At 31.6% G+C, this 25,123-nt stretch overlaps 2 protein-coding genes across 35 annotated transcripts in view; one reads left to right on the forward strand and one right to left on the reverse strand.

The window, feature by feature from the left end:
• Positions 1-461: 461 nt before the first annotated feature.
• LOC146537273 (androgen-dependent TFPI-regulating protein-like) lies at positions 462-7,273 on the forward strand. The gene is made up of 6 exons (XM_085188012.1): positions 462-598; positions 3,496-3,571; positions 5,597-5,768; positions 6,219-6,362; positions 6,465-6,691; positions 7,083-7,273. Exons 2-6 carry the CDS (start codon positions 3,567-3,569, stop codon positions 7,270-7,272), a joined length of 738 nt encoding a protein of 245 aa, XP_085044138.1. The 5' UTR covers positions 462-598; positions 3,496-3,566; the 3' UTR covers position 7,273.
• A 299-nt stretch (positions 7,274-7,572) lies between these two features.
• Hr3 (nuclear hormone receptor 3 ROR-beta) overlaps positions 7,573-25,123 on the reverse strand; it is a 111,872-nt gene continuing 94,321 nt past the window's right edge. For 20 of the 34 annotated variants that reach the window (XM_085188950.1, XM_085188919.1, XM_085188945.1 and 17 more), the window contains 11 exons: positions 23,215-23,328; positions 22,759-22,884; positions 17,194-17,359; positions 15,987-16,168; positions 15,160-15,633; positions 13,223-13,337; positions 12,782-12,936; positions 12,261-12,369; positions 11,754-11,872; positions 11,513-11,663; positions 7,573-11,241 (listed from right to left, as the gene is read on the reverse strand). In XM_085188950.1, the coding sequence (XP_085045076.1) occupies positions 11,115-11,241; positions 11,513-11,663; positions 11,754-11,872; positions 12,261-12,369; positions 12,782-12,936; positions 13,223-13,337; positions 15,160-15,633; positions 15,987-16,168; positions 17,194-17,359; positions 22,759-22,884; positions 23,215-23,328 (1,838 nt within the window). In that variant the 3' untranslated portion in view covers positions 7,573-11,114. The remainder of the gene's footprint in view (positions 11,242-11,512; positions 11,664-11,753; positions 11,873-12,260; positions 12,370-12,781; positions 12,937-13,222; positions 13,338-15,159; positions 15,634-15,986; positions 16,169-17,193; positions 17,360-22,758; positions 22,885-23,214; positions 23,329-25,123) is intronic. The other 14 variants (XM_085188920.1, XM_085188946.1, XM_085188944.1 and 11 more) reach the window with 5 other exon arrangements.

Below are 25,123 nucleotides of genomic sequence, written 5' to 3' on the forward strand. Positions count from 1 at the left end.
TCTCATTCCTCGCAAGATTTAGTATACGGTTTCGGGGCGTTGCTCCCTGCAAGTGGTTGCAGTTGTCGTCCAAAAAATTATTTTCTAGGATAGAGAGCAGAATACGGAGAGTGTTCATTCTTTCTTCCTTTCATCCTTCTATAAGCGAAAGATGTTTAATTTAAAAAGAATAATTTTGTAATATGTCTTCTTTCCGATTGAGAGGAATCATAATTTCATAATTGTCGCCTTATACTTTGACGGAGCTACAAATAAGATTTCCGATTTTTTCGTACGGAACCCTTAAAATATTACAATTTAAAGATTGATATGCAGAGAAAGGAATTATGGTTGGAATATCTTAACAAATGTATAGCTTCGCTTTCCATAGCGTTCCGTAGCGTTATTGTATTTAAAAAGCTGTTTAGTCAGCGATTAAATCTTCACATCGCACGCTCAGTGGACAGATGACTTAAAGATAACTTAAATATGAATTTACTACAGATACAACCAGTTCATGATTATGCTGACGCGAAACGGTCGTGTGAATATATTTTCAAAATAGTTTTTAAGAAGTGTTAATTTTTTATGTTATTTAGTTAGTGTTTTTATATTATTGGTAAATATTTATATTATAATATTTATTTTACTTAATGAGGTCAGTCTTGGCGCTACAAGGGTGCAACTGTAATCGCGATAGTATCGATCGAGGAAATAAAATATTTTATATTTTAATTTCTTCGCTCTGATAACGAGGCAAAGCGCGGTGTTGAGTTCCGCCACTCAACACGGAAAGGAACAACGGAAAGTGAGGAACGTAGGTGTACGGTAACGGATTGTGTGGATTGGAATCCCAGCGCTATACCTACGCTATATGCGGAATTCCTATAGCGTGAAGCTAAACAAAAGTATATTTTCTAGGAGATAAAACGGAGAACGGAGAATGTTAATTCTAAATTCCTTTTACTCTTCTACATATATGTGAAAGATGCTTGGCGAAGACTTTCTGTCTTTACAATTGAGAGGAATCATAATTATATTAAAAATTATAATAAAAAATCGAGACTGAAATAGAAAATATAGATGGTTCTTACCTAACCATTTTTAATATAATCATTCAACTGCCGGAGGTTTGACAGCACGAGCTTTAGTGTTTAAGCAAACCAGTTTCAACTTCCACTACAGTGCTAATTTTTTTGTTTAAACATATCAACATTTTACAAGTATTTTTATCGCTTAAAATTTAATAGTATACAATTTTAAATTCATTATTTAAGATTTTACACAGAATCTAAATACACGCAGTGATCGTCAAATCTAAAGTTATATTTATATAACGTAAAACTCCTGTCAAGTGCGAGTTGGACATTTGCATACTAAGGGTTTCGTACCAATTTCATTATTGTAAATGGGGCGAATGAAATAGAAGGGGGTAGTCCCACTCTACAGGTTTTTATAAAACACAAATATATATTTATAATGATTTTTTTCTATAAATTATTAATTTAACCCTTACTTAATGTTTAGATTTTTTTATTCGTTTTGTAAGTTCTTAGCTTCGTGCCAAATTTCATAACTGTAAATCTACCGAAAGCGTTAACGTTGCGTTGATTTAGAAGCTTGATTACCTCGAAGCAATCTCGAGACAGATGGTCTTAACAGACGGACAAACAGATGGAGAAGAAAATGAGGGTTCCGTTTTACCATTTTAAGTACGGAACCTTAATAAAAATAACAAAATTAGTCCTAATTACATATTTTATTTATAATACTTTTAAAACGACATGAGAACATTTGAAAAAAAGAATGACAAAAATATAATGGAGTATATGCCTGTCCCTGACTACCTTTAAAGGGCAAACTAAGTACCTATCATTAATAAATTATAAAAGAAACCAAGTCAAGGTGTAATTATGTTAATTTTATTTCTTTTTACTTTGAGGCCGTTGAGGCGCTGTCTCATAGCGCTTGGCTATAAGCGTGATGGATGTAGATTCGATTCCCACATGTAAAAATGTTTTTTTTTTTTTCATTTTCGTTTGCGGCGGTGAATTCTGCCATTAAGCACTCAGTGTATCTAAACGGATTTATATATTTCATTCAGTGAAGCTTCATTTTCCTGAAGTAGGACCCAAACCTGCACTCATGAAAATATCAGGAAACTGCACCTCACTCGCGGTCATATTTTTTGTTCAAATGAATTAATAATAAATTCCTTTTTAATGATATCTAGGTACAGTTTTAATGAAGTGTGATACAGAATTTACACATCATTAATGCATTTTAACGATTTGCCATTAATAAATATTAGAAAAACAGCCAAAGTTCATCTTTATTTAACATTTGGTTACAAAGTTTAACTGATTACTACTAAATAGTCAGAAGATTATTTTAGCCCCCCGTTTTCAAGCATTACAGGGTATACAGAGAACCTAGTGTCAAAACACTCTATTCTCGCCATCCACACAATAAAAACAAAACATATATTTTCAATTAGTAATATATATAATTAAATCTCACGGTACTATGAAAAAATTAAGTAATAATAATATGGTTATCGCGCGTTTTGATTCTAAATATAATAGACTAGCGGACGCGCGCAGCTTCGCTTGCGTATTTAGGGATGAATTCTAATAAATGACGAAACATGTGTTCAATGAAATATTTTTAAGAGTCTAAATTTCAAATTTTATAAAAATCGGTGGCGATTTAAAGATTTTTCCATACAAACTTTCAACCCCTTATTTGCACCTTTAGGGGGTGAATTCTAGAAAACCCTGAAACACATGTTCAATTAAATATTTATAAGAGTCTAAATTTCAAATTTTATAAAAATCGGTGGCGATTTAAGAATTTTTCATACAAACTTTCAACCCCTTATTTGCACCCTTAGGGAGAGAATTCTAGAAAACAACGAAACACGTGTTCAATTAAATACTTTTAAAAATCTAAATTTCAAATTTTATAAAAATCGGTGCACATTTAAATTTTTTTCCATACAAACTTTGAACTCCTTTTTCACCCCTTTAGGGTTAAAATTGTTCAAAATCCCTTCTTAGTGGATGTCCGGATTACGAAAGTAAACATCTGTCTAAATTCCACGTTTCTACGCACAGCGGTTACGGCTGTGCGTGCGTCTTACCTCAGTCAGTGAGGACAAGTCCTTTTATATATATAGATAAATGTTCATTTATCTATTACAAAATTTTATTGTAGATAAATCTAACAGATAAACCAACACTTATTTATTAATAGCTTCATTTTTACCATTATAATATTACTTCAACAAAATGGTAGTTTTTTTTAGAATTAGATAAAAGTTAAGGATAGATAGAAAGATAGAAATTAAGGATATTACTAGCTGCAATTCCATTTTAGTATCGTTTAAATAATAATCTTGCACTTTAAAAAAGGTGGGTATTTTAATCACGTCACGTTTACTGACAACGCGACAGCTCAACATACCTCAGTACAAATTAATATTCATTAAATGCTAATTCGATATTTTTGTTACAGAATTTCTTGGACTTAATCAAACTTACGGAATATTCGTCATTCGTCGTCATTTATTGTTGGACTGTGAAAAAATGGGGTATGTTATTATTTTTTGGAATAAATTAACTATTAAGATATTAATAATAAGTTTTTTATATGAATAAAACGTTGATTTTAGTATTTTATCTACTGTCATATAACATCATACATCTTTTTTTAATGTGAATACGTCTATAAATTTGATACCATAAGGAAGCTCGAAGCGCCATAAATAAAGAACCGAACCGAACCGTACCATAAGGAAGCAATCCAAATACCCTAATGATAAAAAAATCGATGGATACATATCCTATAAATCCAACTCCTATAATCCTGGACACACGACAACAGTGACGTACCTACCGTGGAGACGCACGTCTGACACCGTTGCGTCTCGAGTGGCGGAACTAAACGCCGTACTTAGCTCGTTACCGCAACATGTTAAACATTTCATTTCCTCGAGTGGGAATAGAACCCACGATCCGTCGTGTTTACAGACGCACAAAACAATTTTACAATGTTTATAAAATAAAACATGAACATGACCTGCTGCAGCAGTAACGTATTTGTACTATTTGATATGATGCAAAGTTTATAAATAGTTTTTTCGCATATATTTATTTATATGACATTTTTTTAAAAAGTACCAAAACGTCATTGTGGCAAGAAATGGGTGGTGGCAATGGAGGAACTTAAAATTTATTTATATTTTCAATAAAATTCAAATTCGTCTTAGTACTCCCATATACACCTCAAGGAAACTAGTAACCAAGGAAGAACCAAGGAAGTTTCTAGTTCTAATTGTAGAGTTGCTTGTGAATCTCTGAGCAATTACGTATAAACTAGTCTTCGCCCATATCGCTGCTCGAGGAAGGGAAATATTTATTTACGTTTACAACGCGCGGCGTTGAGTTTTGCCACTCAACACTACCAATGCCTTCCGAATTCGGCAGAAAGTGGGGAACTGAAAGTGTCATAACCCTAGGTTCAGAATAGAAGAATTTTATATATTATAGTCATCATCATCGTACTAATATTATAAATGTATGTTTGTTTGTTACGTTTCTACGTCAAAATTAGTCGACCGATTATCAGGATTTTTTTTTACATATTTGTATATATAATACTTCTAGTATTATAATTACATTATGAGGTAAAAGACATAGGACACTTTTTATTAAAAGAATATATTTAAGAAAATAATATTATCCTTTGGATATGATATAAAAATAAGTTTAAGCGAGCGAAGCCGCGTTGGAATCTGTAGTAATATTTTGTTTTATTAAAAACAATCCATTGGAATTTAGTATAAACATGACATTGAAAATTTAAAAGTAAAATTTATAAAAAAAAAATAATTACCATTTCCGCACTGATACGACTTTAATGAAATAAGTGTATAAGGCCGTCCTCATGGCGCAGGGGCACAAACGTGCGAAGAAAAACGCGACGATTGTGGGTTCGATTCCGGCCTCGAGGGAATAAAATATTTAATATTTTGACTTCCCTCGTTCTGGTCTGGTTCCGCCACTCATCACGCAATGCCTCGAGAATTCGGCGGAAACTGTGGACCGGAAGTGTCTTAATGGGAACGGAGTGACACTAGGATTCCTGGTTCCCTTGGCCTACTTTGCTATGTGCGGGATACAGCTTCTCGCTTTTTCCCACGTAGTAGTATTACAAAGGGAACCTAGTGTCAAGACACACCGTTTTCCACATAGGTTCGAGGCATTGCGTGTTGAGTAACGGAACTCAAGGGGACGGAACACAACTGTCACGTTTAAGTCTACATGATTTTTTTTTTACTTTTAATTTTAAATGCAAATAATTAAATATACGCTATGTTTGTGGCATTGTTATATAAGGTTGCGGTCTGGCATGATAGAGCGCGGTGTTAGGTTACGCCATTTATACTCGTAACACAATAACTATAATAGAAAAAATAATAGAAAAAGGAGAGTGAGAAAGAGAAAAAAATCACGTTCAGTGGCGGAACTCACTCTGCCACCGGACCATGCCGGTCTGGAATTGTACCTATTTTATTTATAATAATATGTTTTTTAAATGTTGTTCTTTATTTCAGGGTTGTAACCTACCATGTATACTGCCGCCTCATCGGTAACACTATCGGGCTAATCCTTCACTCTGTCAACTCTCTGGTAATTTTCCTGGCGATGCAGGGTGACGTTCTGAAAGACCCAGACATTGCCACTTTAAAAGCAACACAATTTAAATTTATTACTATTTGGAATGTGGTAAGTATTTTTTGTAAAAATTAACACTTAATAAATAACTAGTCGAAACAAAAGTTTGAGTTTTCTTTGAATGGACTTTGGGAAGCAAAATATAAAATATTGCTTATTCCCGTTCCCGTGGCATATTCGGGAAACCATCAGTGCTCCCCTACACTCCCTAACATATCAAAAAAATTAATATTAATTTTCTAAGCCAATTTCGTCTGTCATTTGCTATGAAAACATTAAATTGTCATAAATATGTGTGCCAAATTTTACCCTTCTTCATTTTGCATAAATATCTACCTACTAAGTTCCAATTGTGTAATACTAATTGTTTCGAAATAAAATAAACGAGACATACAGAGGCACAGACAGACACGACGAAACGTATATAATAGTTCCGTTTTTATTATTAAACTACGGAATCCTAAATTAATTTGTTTTTTTAAATATATTATTTGTCTTTAGGGATTCCAGTTATTATTCGTATCAATGAATCTCGTCTGTGATATACCAATTATATTGAAAATACAAGAAAATAATAAATATTTAGAATATCTCAGAAGTTATAAGAAAATGTTCTTCGCAGGTGTAGTGTGGCCTCTTACCTTGGTATGTATGAGTAGATACTACTAATATTAAAAAAAATAAAAAACCTGCTAAGCTTGTACAAATAAAAACAGCAGTATAATTATGTTTTTTTTTTATTTACAGGTAATATTTGTAATATTCTGGCCAATATTTATATACGACAGGGAGCTTATATTCCCAGTTTTCATAGATAAAGTGATAAGTCTACCATCAAACCATATAATGCATTCGGCGATAATTGTCATAGCTTTGTGGGAGATATTCTTCCAGCCTCGAGGCAAGCCGGCCGTGGCGTCTCATATATGGAATTTGGCGCACGTTGCAGTAATCTACGTAACTTATATGATTGTGTAAGTATTTATTTTTTGATTGTAAACATCAGTAAAACTATTTTCGTTTCCTCAGCAGACAGTGCTGCGTTTAGTTCCGCCGCTCAACACGTAATGTCTTGAATAATGTAAAATCAAGTTTTTAAGCTGCTGAGTTATAGTTTTATATATATATATATATATATATATATATATATATATATATATATATATATATATATATATATATATATATATATATATATATATATATCAGTGTTGTATGTATCTATATATACAGCATCAGGGTAGGCAGAGGGAACCTGGGAACCTAGTGTTTAGACAATCCATTCCCATTAAGACTATAATTGCCTTCGATGGGCTTTTTTGAAGTCGGTTAAAAATAAAAACAAATATCCATTTTTCTTTCCAGGCTATTTGCTTACCACGCCGAATCGGGGATATGGCCGTATCCAATGATGAAAATGATCTACGGAACCATCTACTTCCCTCTGTTCTTCGTTGTCGTCGGTACTCTTTATTTCTCATGTTATTTTGTGCAATGGCCGTTATCCACACTTGTGTTTAATACTTGTATTAAATCAGAGAAAATAGGTTATTGAAGTTGTTTTTTTTATTACTTCACATTTCTTACTAAAAAGTTTAAAACTTTAATTCTTTTGCCACGTGATAATTCTGAGCAATTATCTTTGGGTCGCGAAAATCTGTAAAAAACTAATTAAAAAAAGGTGTTAATACCATAAGCCTTATAAGAAGGTATGGTTTAGTGGTCAGAACATTTGGGCGATTTTCAAGGTTCGGGGTCAAAACCCGCCGGGATTCTTTTATTATATTATGTTTTCTAAAAAAAGTAACGTAAGGACAAAAGAAAATAAACATGGAGATAAATAAAACACATAGCCTTGCAAGTGATTCGAGAATAATAATAAAAACAATAACATTTATTTCTATTGGTTCTCGACTCCATCTCCGTCTTCTAAGGTACAATGTTTGTATTATAAATCAACAAAGCTAAAGTAGGCACACGTTGACCGACATACAGCCTAAACGTTATAATAAAAAACTTTTTTTCAACACAAACTTTCACTAAATATTATTTTCAAAAAAGAATTAAAAACCAACTGTCATTTCCGGCCAGCGTGCGCGTACAAAATATTTCATTCAATATAATCTGTTTAATTTTTTTTACATAGATATATGATTTTTTTATATTTTGTTTCTCTTTAATATGTTCAGTTATGTGTAAAAATACTCAATATTTAACAAATGAATATTTTTTCCATAATATAAAATAATTATCTTATAGAAAACAAGAGGTACAAAATTTTTCTATTTATAATTGAGACACCCTCGTGGGCTCTTTTTGTATATAATAGAAGCTCTTTTAAATAATTATCGATGAAACAAACATTTGAAACAATGTATAGAAAACCACGCGAACCCATAAACCTGCATCAACCTTGCCTTTTTTCCAAAATATTACGCTATCCTTTATGTGTCCAAATCTATAATATTGTTTTAGTGAAAATTTTGCAAAACATAGTACAAAAGTTTTAGAAATACCTACTAAACTACCCAGCAATCAAAAACGTTACCCTAAATCGTAAGCACCGGGCAGATCCTATGTCGTCTGTCGTAATAAATTCATATCTTACTTAGTTCAAGGTGAAACGCAAGTGACGTCACAGAATCCGCCCTGCGCAGGAGCACTAAATCTAGAAACTATCACGAAGATCCCTTCATACGTTAGAAAGAGACAGTCCGATATCCCTTACCCATTTCCGCACCAATCACAAGTCTACAATTTAAGAAGTATAGAATGGACACGATTTTTTTAGTAATTGTTCATTTTCTAGAGGCATTTTTTGATAGATTATTGAAATTTTTAAAATAAATTCGAGGTATCGCCTGCTTGCAAACTTGAACGTGAACTGTGATTGGGATTACAATTGTTAATTGTGGTTTGTAAATTTGTCAGTCTATCGATGTTTTTAAAAGAAAATTTAAGAAACAAGACAGTAAAGATACAAAAAATCTACGTTTATAACTAATATTTTTTTTTGATTAAAAAAAAAACGAAAAGGTAAAAAATCCATATGTAACATAAAGAAAAATCCCAAAAAATCCAGTTGCAAGTTTGGAACAGACATAAAATTAGACGGTTACATCTTTACGTTTAGGCAAAAGCGGTTTTTTACCGATTTTTCAGTCTTAGTGCTCTAAAACTTCGTCGTGCTTTGTACAAAGAGAAATGTCTTTATAAATTTTAATTTCATTCCCTGATATGCAAAAATTTTTTGATATACACGAAAAATTTTACATTTTTTTGACAGTTACGACAGTTTTGACAGTTCGTGAACAAAATTTGACATTTCTAATACGTCAGCGACAAACGCCAACTCAACTAGTGTGCTTCTAAATTCAAAATAAAATTAGTTTTTTGTATACTAGATACTTGATTACAAATAAGGATCACATCTGTTGTCCGCAAAATAATAAGTGAACAGGAAGAAAATTATTACTTCATATAACAGCTTGTAATTTATGCAAACAAAACATGAACCACCCGTATATTTTTATTATTCTATATACTCTCACTATTTATGCATGATTAACACTATTTTATTATTATTTTAAACGGAAAGTGTGTGTGAATATCTCTGTGATAATAAAAAAACAATAAATAAATGTAAATATAGTATATAAATATAGATACTATACTAATATATATATTATCTATGGAACGAAAAACAAAAAATAAAACAAATAAAAATTAGACAATAACAGATTGCTTTATTTAACAAAAAATATATAATATATAGAAAGTATAAAAACAACATTTTTCACATGACTTATCAAGATCGTCGTCTATCAACCCAGTGTGGAAAAATTGTTTTCTTTTTATTTATATTTTTTAATAGAATGTAAAATTAAAAATAACCCATCGAACCTTATGATATTTAATATAAAATACATACGATTATTAGCTATTTACAAAATACGAGTTAAGATTTATACGTTATAACATTAATATAATCCAGTCTATAATAAAGGCTATCTGACGAAACTTAGCATATTGTTAGAAAAATTGATGTTTATTAATAACTCTAAGTAACGTAGCAGGCAATTTAAATTTGAAAAAAAATACGTACATCAGTAAAATGTAAAATTATAAAAAAAAAACAAAATAAATATATAAGATATATATATTACGTATACAAAAACTTTGTCTCCCTCATATTATGCGTCGTTATTATGCAAAAAAAGCAAAAAAAAAAATCCAAAATGGCACCAAAGCGTAGTGCAAAAAAATGAGATCAAATTTTAACTACTGAAAGTAAATTGCCTGCTAATGTAAACAGTTCAAAACGTATCGAATTTTTATTAATATTAAAATCAAATCTCATTATTACATTTTTATACAAAAAATTTTTTTTTTTTAATATACAAATAAAAAAGAAAAAAATGTAAATAAAGAGTTCAAAAAGGCAAAAAAAAACAATAAAAAAAATGGTAATAATAAGACTTGATGGTTACCATTAAATGTAAATGTTTCTTCGCGATTTTGTTCAACAAATTACGTTACGATGCAACTTATTATTATTTATATTAAGTTATTTATATTTGACGTTCGTCTAATTTGTTTCATTAAAAAAGCTAACGAAAAATTACAAAAAAAATAGGCAGTATCATGTATCCTATATTACAACAAAATCGACATTCTACATCGAAGAAAAAAAACATCAATATTAATCATTTGAAATAAATAACAAGTTACAATTCTTTAAAAAAACTGTTAAAATAATTATAAAAAAGACCTATTTTACTTAAATGTTTCGCTTAAAACAAAGTGTTGTGTGGTCTCGCTACAACAATAACTTCTTTATTTATTTCTTAATAAAAACTCTATTTCTATTATTATATTTTTTATATAATAATCATATATAATAATCATTATTTCTCATCATTGTTAGATACACTTTATAATTATTAAATGTCATACGTATAGACATAATGGCGTTCGACCTGTGCTTGTGTCAGCTGCCAGCTGTCACTGTCAACTGTCATTATGACGTGCCACATTTGACTTTCGGTACCATATACCCGCTCGTTTGCATTCCAGCAAGTATTAGCTGAAGACGGCTATCCGTGCTTAGATTCGAATTATTAAATAAACATTTAAATATTAATATTGTACGTATGCACTAATACATAAATATTCTTATAACAGTCTCAAAGTACATACATACAATTATAAATAGGTTAACAAATAACGAATATACGTCTTCAGGTGCGGTTTTTTTTTTTCAATATATAATGAAAGTTAGCTGTCAAGTCTTTAATATGTCCTCACTGCTGCCAACATCCAGCTCTGATAGGCAAAAATGAGATCTTGTCGCAAATCAATGGAAATATATATATAAATAATAATATATATATTTGTCTATCCGTGTGTGTAGTCTAGAACGCTGTCTAAAGAAAATAGTTCTTTATACAAAGCGGGGAAAACGTGGTGTGGGTGTGCCGCCTTGAAGCGGCAGAGCGCCTCCAGATGCAACAGTGACAGTTCTCTGTAATAGAAAAAAATAATATAAAAATAAATAAATAATTATAAGGTTAAAACGTATTTTGAAGTATATATCATAATTGTGGGTACGAACTGCGAAATCAAATTAAGTTCGTTTTTATATACAAAAGTTCTTGATCTAAAGTGCATGATTCTAAATTCGATTCTCACTTGTAGAAATATATTATTTATAAATATAAAAAATTGAGTGAGTGTCTTTACACTGGGTCTACACCCACCCTGCTATTCAGGATATACAAAAGCTGAAAACTAACCTGAAGGTGGGTATCTTAGCGAGCAGTGTATCCAGTACGGTCACGTCGCCTTTTAGTGGCGCATGGTTAGTTTCGATCTCGTGACGCATCGCCGCCATCGACATGTTGAACAGGCACTGTATTTCTGGATTGCCGCGTACGCCGTGTCGTTCTGGAAAAAAGTAGGAAAATATTATTAAAATTTAAATAATTACCCTAAACTGCACTTAAAACCGCCAAATTTACAAAGAAAACGACTTACCAGGCCACAAGAGAACGAGGCTCTGATACAAAGCCAGCTCGGTCTCGGTGAGCTTCAGCCGCGCGATCGTCTTGGCCGCGTCGAATATGCCTGACACCAAGTTCATGTCACGTGGATCACTGAAAAAATATAACTTTATTAGTATTTAATATATTTTATTAAATATGTATATATATTCGCGATTGAGTTCCGCCACTCAACACGTGTCTCCAGAATTCGGCGGAAAATGGAGAACGGAGTGTCTTCACACTAGATTCCATCTGCCTACCCTACTACTTAAAGCTAAAAAAATACTAAATATGTAATTTTTAATGGAAAGTTTACTTAAATTAAATGTGAAGACATCATTAAACTTTAAAATATTAACATTTGACGTCCACAGTAGGAGTAATAGTTAAGAAAAGGCAAAAGAAAAATATTAATAGGTGGAAATCTTAATAAGAGAAATATTATAAGCAAGTCTAAAAATTTTTTTCTTCAATAAACTATAAGTAATAATTATCTTACCGTGCGTGGACACACTCTCTTATCGGTACAACGACGTCACCGTACAGCACTTGCTCGCGATTTACATCGATCAGTCTTGAGAGGCGCACGATGGCCAGTTCAAATGATCCTGGAAAGGGAATATTATTAAAAAAATGTTTTGGAATTGGTTACCAGTTCGTATTTAATGTTAGGAGTTATAAAAAATTGCGTTAATTTCTGTTCGTAAGTCAGTGGTTATATTTCTATTTAATAAAGTATATAATAAAGAAGAGGACGTCCTGGCGCAGAGGTTCAATTCCCACCAGGGAAATTAAATATTTACATTCCTAGGATCTGGTAACAAGACAAAGCGCGACCTTGAATTCTGCCACCTAACAAGTAAATTCTAAAAATGGAGTGGAAGGTCGGGAACGAAGTGAACACTAGGTTCCCTCTGCCTACCATACATGCTGAATTCTTTCGTATACAACGTAAAACTAAGAGAAAAAAGATATAATTATATGTAGTATATCATATTCAACATATGGTACAATACTTACCCGATTTCAATAGTAATATCTGGTCGTCCTGGCTCAGCTTCATGAAGCCAGGGATGAGTTTAGCGAACTCTATGATGTTTTGTATCATCGATGTCAGCTTGTCCGCGCAGTCCAACCACATCTCCTCGTATGTCATTGAATTGTAGAATAGTAGTCTGTAGATGGAGAAAATACAATTTGTAGAAATGAAGGAAAAGAAAAAAAGAACTTAAATTATTGAGGCCGTTGCGGCGCAACAGCGTCTACTGTAAAAGCAACGGTTGAAGGTTCAATTCTCATTCGGGGGTGTGAATTGAAAACAACATGTGGTCTTTACTTCTTGCCAGTCAATAAGCCATGGCCCAAAAATTGAACCAAAAAATGAGGAACGGAGTGTCTCAATACTAGCATCTCTCTGCTTTATGCGAGATACGGGAAATTATAATAGGATTGTCTACTCACTTGGGCACATCTGGTGGTTTCCTGAACATCTCATGTATGTACTCTAGCTTAGGGTTTGTGTTTGCGTGAGCTTCGGCCAAACTCTTCACCAATACCTTGCTTATATCACCTTCCGCTGTAAACAATTATATTTTAATTTAATACTTTATAGCATTTTGTTAGGTAATTATTAGATTATATTTTATTAAAAAAATTACAATTTATATATATTGTTTTATAGCAAATATATTAAATTTCAATATTAAATTAATAACATACTGAGTACATTGCTATACTTTAACTGGATATTAATTTGACATAAAAAAATAATTCTAATACTCAGTTTTGGATAATAATTACAAAAAACAACTGACAAACGAATATTTATAAATGACTGACTCTTGGGTGACTTTTACAAAGTAGCAAATTAAAAAAGATATATACAGATACTACTTATAACTAATAATAACTACATGAAGTTATATTTAAGATTTTTATTCGTCGTATTTCGTTTCGTTTCGTATTATTTTATATGTCATTAAAATATTAAGAAAAAACATTTCTGAATACATTCTGATTGTAAGATAAATTCATGTAGTATTAATTTCTATAGAAAAATAATGAAATTTAAACTTATAAACTAAATTACATAACATAAAAAAAATATTTTAAAAATATAAATAAACATCGCAAGCTCTTCTACAACACTTGGCTGCTTAACACACGACCAAACACAAACAAAATTTAAAAAAAAATATAAACGTCATCATTATAAATGTCAAAATACAATAAATAAATTACAAATAATATGAAGAAAAAATTAAATTAAAATGGCAATAGATCCTGTGTCGATACTTTTGCTAAGTACATGTATTATGGCTTGTTGGCGTAAGTGTAAATTATGTATTTAAAATCAATTTTTTTTTCATAAAATGATTTAAATCTTATATATTTTTATATATGTAAAAGAATTATTCTTTTCAGCATGTTGTCTCCCTTGTTGTTTGGCTCTACCTATCATTCCTTTTCCATTAATTTTAGTAGAGTCCAAAAAGCACTGTTCTAACAATAAATGTGATGTAAGTTTATTTAGTTTAATTAATGAAATTAGATTTTATAATTTATTACAGGAATTTATTATTTTAATAATTTATTATTTTATTATAGGAACCTTATTTTTTTCAGGACAATTCAAAATTATATTACGTATATGTTACAAACAGCAGCATTACTTTAAAAACAAACAAGCCATATCAAGTGTGTGAAGATAAATCTTCTTGAAAATAAAGGGATCTTTTTTATAATTGTATTTTTCTCATAGCACAGTACAAATGAAATGGATATAAAATTAAAAATAAACTAAATAGTTCTACTTTCTAAATAATAAACAAAATAAATTGACAACAAATCTACTTCTAAAACATAAAATAGTACTAGATTTTTTTAAGCTTGATATGAGCGCTGCTAAGTAAATTTTTTAACTCATTTAAATTTGTAATAATATAATAATAATATATGTGTTGTCTTATAAATAAAAAAAAGAGTAAAAATTTTAAACAATAAATATTAAATAAATTAGAACGAAGCGCGTCATTTCGTTACGTCAATCAATACGCAATGTCTCGAAAATTAGGTGGTGCATGGTGAATGGAATGTCTTAATATTAAGTTCCTAACGCCTACCCCAATATATGCAAAAAAAACCATGAAGCTGTATTTTTTATATTTTTTTAAATATTGGACATATAAAACCCCCATAAACTATTGGTTTGTATATCCCTTATATCTCATCTTCTATATTATTAATAGTACAATTCTTTTAAATAATCCAACTCGATAATTTTGAAGAAATGTGAATACTTTAAAAATAAATAGGAACTTTTAAACTCTATAATTTAAAAATAATGAGCCAAAATTTTACTTAGCACCGCAAATATCAAACCAGAAGTATAAACTTACACGGCAAATCGTCATTTGAACTGCTTGTGCCCTGATGCCGTCGGTTTGACACAGCATTTGGGTTCACCATGCCCATGCCTGACATATTCATGTTTAACGGGTCCATTATTCTCCCACTACTGGACGTTAGATCATCCGGACTCAGTTCTTCACTAGTCAAGGAAACTGAGCTCTGGCCAGCTAGGACTGTATTTTGCATATCCATTGGACTGTTCATATTTGACGGACTATGGAGGAATGTTGTAGAGTCCACGTAGCTAGCGACCAGATTGTCCACTCCCATTGATGTTTCTGGCTTTATTTCCTGTTTTATGCTGATCACGCCGCTGGATATTGTTGCTGGGGACTGAATCCTTTCATATCTGTCGAATTCTATTCGACGATTCATGTCGTTGATGGACTGTCGCATAGTTGTTGTTGATGTTGTCGCTGTGGCTGTCGAGGTAGTCGCTCTGATGCCCTTTTGTTGTTCGTCTATTGACAATTATTGTTGTCTTATGGCTTTTTATTGATAATTCTTACAATCTATACATATATATATATATATATATTTATAATATGGAATGTTTCAGTGTTTTTTAGATATTTATAATATTATTCTAATTATACCTACCTAATATTGTAATAAGCTTATTCTATATACTCACTTCATCACGAAATCTCTAGATTATTTTTCCAAAATTTCAACCAATTCCTGTTTCTTTCTTTGTTTTTTCAGCACATCCAAATAAAGACTTACTTACCTCATTCACTTTGGGTCGCACAGTGAATAGATGTCATTGGGTGTTGGGTGTATTTTGGGGGTTGGGTGATAACACAACACTCACCGTGTCCTATAAAGTCAGTATCAAGGAACCCACCGCTCTGCTTCGGTTCGTACGCGGTGGTGGAGTCGACGTAGTCCGCCGAGACGTCGTACTGCGGCGGCTGGGGCTGCATGTTCATGTTTGAATTGAGCGGCGGGTTGTTGTAGCCGTATGACGATATTGGGGAACCGTAGTTCGGGAAACTGTAAAAGACAATTAACATGTTACGATTATATTAAATAAATTAATTTTAAAACTTATAAATTGATCAAAAGCTAATAGAATGTCCTTAATGGGAGTAGTTTTCTATTTTCCCAAGAAAAAAAGATTTAACATTGGTCATCATGTTATCCAATTTCAATATCCAATATGTAATTGCCTCCCACAAACACAATACGAATATAAAAATCTGTAAATTTTACAGACTCTACCATCACATTTCTATAATGAAAAGTAGCTACGAACGAATAAAATTCCCTGCAACATTCATAAGTAACCGCACAACCGCTATTCGATACTAGATGGCACCGCCGTTACTCATTCAAGTTGTCGCTAGCACCCGTTAGTTGCTGTCGGTAATACATATATTACGGAAAAGGTCGATAACGGTAAACGTTACATGTAACGGATTGAAGAAAAATCATGGGAGCGACTCTATTTAATTGCTAAGACTAACTCTCATTATGCTATTAATGTAGCGTTTTAGTTTTTTAATCTTGTGCACTTGTCTTGTCTAGTCTTGTGGTATTTAATTGTAGGGTATGTGGAAATTATTATTTATTTTTAGGTCTCTACATTTATTATGTGTTAATTAATTTTCTGGTTTTTTTTTTAGTTTTTCAGTCGGATAACAAGATAATGCGTAACGTTGAGTCCACCAATCAATACGCAATATCTTCAAAATTAGCCGGAAAATGGGATACTCTGCCCTACCCTGCTATATGGGGAATGGGAACTTCTAAAAGTCATGTCGAAATTTAAAAATCTATAACTTCAGCAAGTCAATTGAAAAGATGAACTTTTCCGATTGAACGAGACGTCTTTGACTTAAATACAATAAATAAAATGAAAATCCTATAGAAAAATAAATGAAAAGAGCCACATCTTTAAGTAGGCAAAATACAAAGGATGAAAAATTCATAATTTACCCTAAAAACTAAAGAAAATTACTTCATTTTCTAGCTAATGAGCTATAAGAAAGATATATAATAAATTCATAAATACCAACCTATAATGTCCATGATACTGATCGCTTGAGCTCGGCGTCTGTTGCTGAGTGTCGTACACTGAGTCGGGTGCAGCATCCGCTTGGGAACGCATCTTCTCTTGAAAGTATCTGACCTCATCTTCCACTTTCTCCCTCTGCTTCTTTGACATACGTCCGAATTTTACCGCTGAAGTAAAATAAATTGTCCGTTAGTAATATTTTTAAAAGAACGTAGAAAAACAACGATTTGGGTTACTAATTAATTGAAGATATCTTTGGGTTGAAATTAATGGGCATCATCATAATTAACGCTATTATCATTCACAACCTTTTAAGACAATGTCTCTCTTTTTACTAGTAAGTAAGTAAAGAAGCAAGAGCTAAGAATCATGAATGGGCAGATGGACTACCTAAACATATTAATGTAAAACAAAAAATCTTTATCTCAGCTTTTTTCAGCAAATTATGTAAATAATACCTGGCTCTATACTGTAATAGTTTACATAATAATGATCTTTTCAATTACATATATATTTTTTCTAGCAACATAAAGAGGCATCAATCATTGAGATTAGGTTCCGCTATCTGCCGCATAAGCGCCATACTTGTGTGACATAACGTAGCAAGAACTTATGGATTTAATTAACTAACGGTTAGTTGTCTTATACAGATGGACTTAATCGAAACGTGATTTTTGCATTGCAGGATTTAAATATATAAATAAACACCGTATATCTTATTTAGATATATAATAATAAATGGTAAGGGAAATGTAGCAATTAATTATGAAAATTGAGTCCTAGACAAATACTAATATTTAAATATATCAAGTTTAACCAGATGCAGCATTAAACATCGCTACCGAATATAAGATATCTTTAAAATGATTAGAAAAGGGCCTCTCTGTCTGGTGTATGAAATACGTTACAATTTAAAAAAAATAGAAGTTAAACATATATTATAAAAATCATTGAAAAATTGACGATAATTTTCAAAATTTAACGTTCAAATTATGCCATTTTATCTTTGGCGGCGTCGTGTAACGTTACTTGTACAACACTAAAGTAAGTAATACGTACACAGAGTAGCGAAGTGTGCGCGCGTTCATTGGCATACTGCCTACTGGCACAACGACCTCTGACGCGCATGTGTGACGTTATACTACGTAGAGAGGTCCCGTTTGATAATGCGGACGAATAAAAAAGTTGTGCTATGTCTAGTGCTATAGTTTTATGTTTCTGGTATTTAATTTAGTTGGGTTGTATTTTTTTTATATTTTGACATCGTGTTCTATCTTTAGGTTTAGTAATTTATTATACCTTAAATACTAATAATCTGTCTAAATTCTCAATTAATAAATCAAAACCCGATGCTGCAATAAAATCTCAAGTCATACTCTATGAACAACTGAACCACGCTAGCATCATCACTTCACGCGAAAACCCGCATAAAGCAGGAAATACAGAGGGAACCTTTATACATTCCGTTTCCTTTCCACCATATGTTTGACTTTACATGACCAAATCAGAGAAATGAAAATATATTAATAGTCCTTCCGAATGGGAATAGAACCCGCAACCGTCACGTTTACCGTCAAACCCTCCGCCCATATAGCAATTTTTTGTTAACAGACTATAATAGATGTTGTTTTAGAGGTTTCTAGAACAGTGGCCTACAGTTTAGCGATCCATTTACATTTCGGACAAAGGAGCAAAGAAATGGCTAGACGAGGCCCGTGGCCGCACAAAAGATTTCTTTATACAGATTATTTATGATTCGTCTACAAATTATTTTCAGTATACGTTTGTTATGAGGGCGTTCGCCTTGTGTGTAATATAATGAAATATGTGGTAGGCTATGTTGTTATGAGGATTTTTGATATTTTTTTATATAGGCTTTTGATTAATAGAAATAAATGGTACATCCCTAAGTTTGTCTGTACTGTATTTTTTACACTGTAATTATTTTTCTTTATAAAGTTCTACTAGGTTTCCTTTTTACGCCCAATTTCCAAGTCATTGAATGTTGTCTGACGAAACTTAACACCGCGCGTTATTACTATGGGAAGCAAACTAAAAATAATCAATTCCCTCGCGTAGATATCGAACCCACACTTCTCCCTTACAACCACGCTGTGCTAGCACGGTCTTTTATGAAAATATCTTTAAAAAAAGCTGTCAAACAGTTTTCACTACATATATAACAAGTCTACAATAACCCCGTTTTTCCAAAGCCGGTGTAATTTTGCAATCATAATCTATTCTAAGATGTTACGTATACACAAAAACATACGAGCGTGTTGCGCTTTGTATTGCACAATGCACTAGCGATGGGAAACGGTTGGCATCGATAAATAAATAAACGTTTTTTTTAGTCTTCGTATAGCAGGGTAGGCAATGACGCAAGTTAAAATTTAGCTTGAAGATTATGAGCAAAACTAAAAAAGTTCTTAATTATGGTTATAGCTTGAGTTAAAAATTAAGTCTAAATTATTTCATTTGGAAGAGTAAAGAGCCGAAAGAGAAAGTAAAGAACCGATTTCTTTAATGGGAGATGAGTGAGTTTTAAAAAAATAGACATATATAGATAGAATAATAAATAAATAACTTCCGTATCGCAAAGAAATGGGAACATATATTATTATTTTTATTAGTATCTAGTTATTTAGTAATATTAAGCAAAACTATCAGAATAACCCGAAAAATCCAATAACAATAAAAATGTCAATCGAATATTTAATGACAAATATTTCTTTCCTTCTATACAGAAATGTAAAGTTTAAATATTTAATATGTAATTATATATTTAGCCACCTCACTACATGTACATTACGCAATGCGTCATAGCCGTACGTTGTTGTATAATTCTTATATTATATATACAAAAAGTCAGTCTGTCTGTGATATTAATTAACGAGATACGTTATATATATGTTTTATATAATTTTATATGTTGATCATTATGTTACGTATTTAATTTAAAACTGTTAGATAGTACAAGAAAATTCAACTGTTAATTAATTCTATTAGTTCTTCCTGCCATCATTAAGCTGGCCTGATGGTGAGGAACTGAGTAATGAAACTCTACAAAGGTTACTAATAAAGAATTCGAATTTATCCTAAATTCGTTCCATATAATTTATCCCAGCACATTCTACATACAGTACTTAGTTTAGAAAAGCCTAATTTTTAGTTTTTGTTTTTAAAATATATATTTTACAATATAGCTGCAAACTATTTAAAGACTAATTTATCGATATTTTAATGTTTATACTTAAGTACTGCACTACAAGTGACATCGTATTGCGTAAAGCACGTCACTGCACGCTCGGGCGAGTGTGCGCTATGTGACCGATTCATGTAATATGGACTTATATGTTTGTATGTTACTTTGTTTAGTAGTTTAGTGTTTTTTCTAAATAATTTATTTCTAAGCGTTTTATAAATAATTTTCAGTGGTCCGCAATTTTAATAAAAATAAAATATAAATCCTGTAGGAATTTGGAGATATTCCTGTAGGAATTTGTAGAAGTTTGTCTGTCAGTCACTCTGTAATGGAAAAATTTTACGCACGTATAGTTGAGTTTGTTTTAGAATTTTATTAGAGATATTTTCTATATAGGCCTCAATGTATAATTAAACCTTTTTCTTTTTAAAAAAAAAAGACAAAGCCTAGATACATGTATCGATACATACACTAATATGCAGCAGTACATCATTATGTCAACGTGTTACGTAATTCGCATCACTAGTTGTGTCAGCGATTATAGATTGGTCTAGCTTTAACAATGACTTATATACCATCATGTCATACTCATCGATCAAAAGATTTACAAGGCAGTGACGTGTCATGGCTATTTATTAATGTCATATAGTCTAAGTGACTTCGAGGTCGTTTGGAATAGCGTCTGCTTGTAAAAGCGAGGGTTGTGGGCTCGAATCCCACTCGGGGAATGATATTTTTCATTTTATCATTCAACTTGCAATATCTCGAAAATTGAACGCTGATGTGGCACGAAGTGTTTTAACACTACAGGTATACCTTCTACCTACCCTGTTACGAGTAAAATTGTTTATTTGCTTTTTTTAATTTGATTGCATTAGAAGTCAATGAACTTTAAGGAAACTTATACTTAAATAAATCTCATCATTTAAATTTATTTTAGTTTTTTTTCCGCTTTGAATAATATATAATAACTAGCGGACGCTCGCAGCTTCTCCCGCTTATTTGCACTTTTAGGGGGTGAATTCTAATAAACCATGAAACACGTGTTCAGTGATATAATTTTAAGAGTTTAAATTTCAAATCTTATAAAAATCGGTGGCGATTTAAAAAAAAATCCATACAAACTTTCAACCCCTATTTCATCCCCTTAGGAGTCGAATATTGCAAATTCCCGTCTTAGCGAGCACCTACGTCCTATAAGTAACTCCTATGCAAAATTTCAGATTCCTAGCACATGTAGTTTCTGAGATTTCGTGATGAGTGAGTGACCTTTCGATTTTATATATATAGATATATGTATTTTTCATTTTTTTAATATAAAAGTAATATGTAATCAGAAACATTTTAATTTACACCAGACCAGACTAAACATTACTGTATAGGGGCAGACACCGATAATGGTAGGTAATAAACCTTTTATTGTCTGTATTATTGTGCTATTGTTATACTTATTGGAATAAAGAAAATATTTTTTTCATTTACATTAAATAATGTATTTAAAAAGTATAAATAAATATTATTATTAAAGTAACGTAAATATCATAGCAATAATATCATAGAAAAAAAAAGATTTGTCGTACTTATTTTCGTATATGGCAATTTTTTTAAAGAATATGTTCTTAAGCTAACACTTTTCTTTGGATCACTTTTACATTATTCACATCTCAAGCATAATAATAATAAAAAAGCTCAACAAATTAACTATTTTCTAATCAACATTTATTTCCACATCGCAACACGTTATCACAATCGTAACTCTTATCGGTGCTGATAAGCGGTCAGTGACCCCCCACTTCCTTGTACCCACGTGGTTGTATTTAGATTAAGTAAATTAACTTTATAATCGCAATGTTTCATAATGCTTCAGAGCAAGTACTTTTATTCGACTCTGCTTAAAATAAATAATTTTCATAGAAATGAATTGACTATTAAAAATTTTAACATAGCGGGAAACGAACGAACTTTATCAAGTTTAGCTAGCAAAAAATCATGTTATTAGCATCTCTGAATGTCAAAAATAGGATATATGTGTTTTTTTAATAATTTATGTATATTTTTACTATTAAACTTCTAAAGATTTTTTTTCAGCTTCAAGTTGTATCTTATGTCAAGACACTCCGTTCGCATTAAGACACTTCGGTTTCGCCGAATTCTTAAGGCATTGAATGAAAACAATAAATATTAAATTCCCCTGAGTGGGTATCGAACCCACAAATATCGCGTTTACATCATCGTCACAAACATACATTAGACATTGTTTCAATGGAACCCACTGTACAATTTACTTCGGAAACTTCGAATTAGCCACAAGTAAAAACCTCGGGTAAAAGATAAAGATAGTAATTTCCATAAATAACTCACCATCACGGCTCATCCCCAACTTAAGACACTTCTGTAGGCGACAGTACTGGCATCTATTCCGGTTGACCCTGTCCACCACGCACGCCTTGTTCCGAGGGCACTGGTAGTTCACCACTGAAATATTTGCTGTGTTAATAATTATTGTTAAAATTTGTTTTTTTATTTGAGTCACTAAGAAGTCACTAGGTCACTAAGTAAAGCTACTGATGAACGTTAAAATAATAAGAAAAGGTGAAAATTAGTGCTTTTGTATGGCAGTTTGGATGAATCTTACACTTATTGGTTGTGGGTTCGAATCTAGCTCAATATACATTTTATATTTTAAATACCTGTCAGCAATGTCTAATAGCACTGTGCACTGTGCACTGTGCGGTTGCACAGTTAATAAAAAAATCAAAACAAGGATCTTTTTCGTAAAAAATAATAAAATAGAGATAATTGAATAAAGAAGCCGACCTGTACTCTGGGAACGTCTGAAGAACCCCTTGCATCCCTCGCACGTGATCACCCCGTAGTGCACGCCCGACGACTTGTCCCCGCACACCTTGCATGGTATTATCTCGATTTGCGCTGTAACAATGGAAAAAAATATTATAAGTATAACAAATACAGAAAACTAAATAAAAATTAGTAATTTTCTAGATCATATCTCAATTGTTTACGTAAAATTTCAGTCTCCTTTACAGCACAAAGAGAGAAATTTCGTTACAGACCAAAAATATGTGTCAAATTTATTTAAAAAAAAATAATATTAAAAAAAATCCTTTAGTCACTAAGCTAAAAGAGCTTAAATAGTTTTGGTTCAAGCTAGCTAACAATTAAGCAGAACTTCTTTTCTCTTGACTTAGAAGCAATATATTTTTGTTTTAAAAATATTTTCTATAGAGGTTAGTTTAATATGTACATACATATAACATTTCACAATTCATCTTCAACTTCATTTATTTTTTTTCGGATTCGAACCCACCACCTTTCGGTCATGTCACAACCACCATACCACCGTTTATACGAAAAAGCAAAGCAACTATTACTCAATACACCTTTATTCAGGCTTAAATGAAACTAAAACAGTATTAATATTAAAATGCATTGTTTTCGATTACAGCAATAATTGTAATTAGTTACAAAATCGACTTGTTTTGAATTACACATTTAAATTTAAATATAAGGATATATGATATGGAAATATTTACTTTACACGAAATGGTAGCTGGTTCGATTACCGGTTATAGCTTATTTGGATATTAGATATTGTTATTTTATAATTATCTAAGAACTATTGTCACAATTTGTGAACTTCCGCGAAATACACACTTTTCGCCCATTTCTGGGCATCGAATCCACAACCGTACTCGTTGAAAGTCAGTCAGTCAGCACTGTGCCATTTAGTCAATATGTCATATATTTAAACTTATATTTTATATAAAAATATACATAAACGTATATAAACAATGTTATCGTATTTTTAGCGTCGACCTCTTATCTGTCTGTCCGCAGTCTATTAAAAGAAACGAGAAGCACCTACATTAGGTTTTTATATCCTACTAGTAGCAACTTTGTTAGCGTGGACTTTAACACGTAAAATGGTAAATCCCGTTTTGTTCGCCGTTCCCGTTGGAATATCAAGAATTTCCCAATTAGTCCTCCCCTACACTCGTTAAAAAATCTACATGCCAAATCTGCCAATCACTCAATAACGGAAGAATTTTAATGTTTTTTTTTACTTTACGCTACATCCTGCACACAGCAGGGTAGGCAGAAGAACCGTGAAACCTAGTGTTAAAAACTTCGTTCCCGTTAAGAAAAATTCCCTTCCACACTTTTCGCCGAATTCTGTTCAGTAATTTCGTGTTGACTTCAGCTTACTCAACTCAACGCCGCAAATATTTCAATATTTTTTTATATTTTAAGTACCTATATATAAAGAAATAATAATTTATTAAGAATAATTTGCTTTTCGTAGAAAAATGTATAGATTCACAATTTATAACTTTAATCGTTCAGTTACAAAAATTCACAAAAATGTTTATTTATTAAATTTAAAAAAAGTAAAATAAAAAATATGTAAATAGTCAAAAAACCTACTGAAAATGTGTATAAAGAAAATATAGCAAGATTATTTTGTATTGGTATAAAATTTCATACTAAACGCCATTTTTGGCTGAGTTCATCGACACCGAGGCAAGGTCGGAGCGCGGGCATTGACTTCGCTTGTGCGTGTATGTTATATATAAAATTAACAAATTTGAACCCTGTACCAACGTTATAAGATTGCATTTTCAATAAAGCAAAGTGACAGATGGTATTGTAATCCCTTAGTGCCCATCTTTGGTTGTACGAGATACTAGATCGACTCATTTAATTA

The sequence above is a fragment of the Heliconius melpomene genome, chromosome 7 (genome assembly GCF_056956725.1).
Source record: "Heliconius melpomene rosina isolate 202511_hmr_F chromosome 7, ASM5695672v1, whole genome shotgun sequence".
Classification (NCBI taxonomy): Eukaryota; Metazoa; Arthropoda; class Insecta; order Lepidoptera; family Nymphalidae; genus Heliconius; species Heliconius melpomene.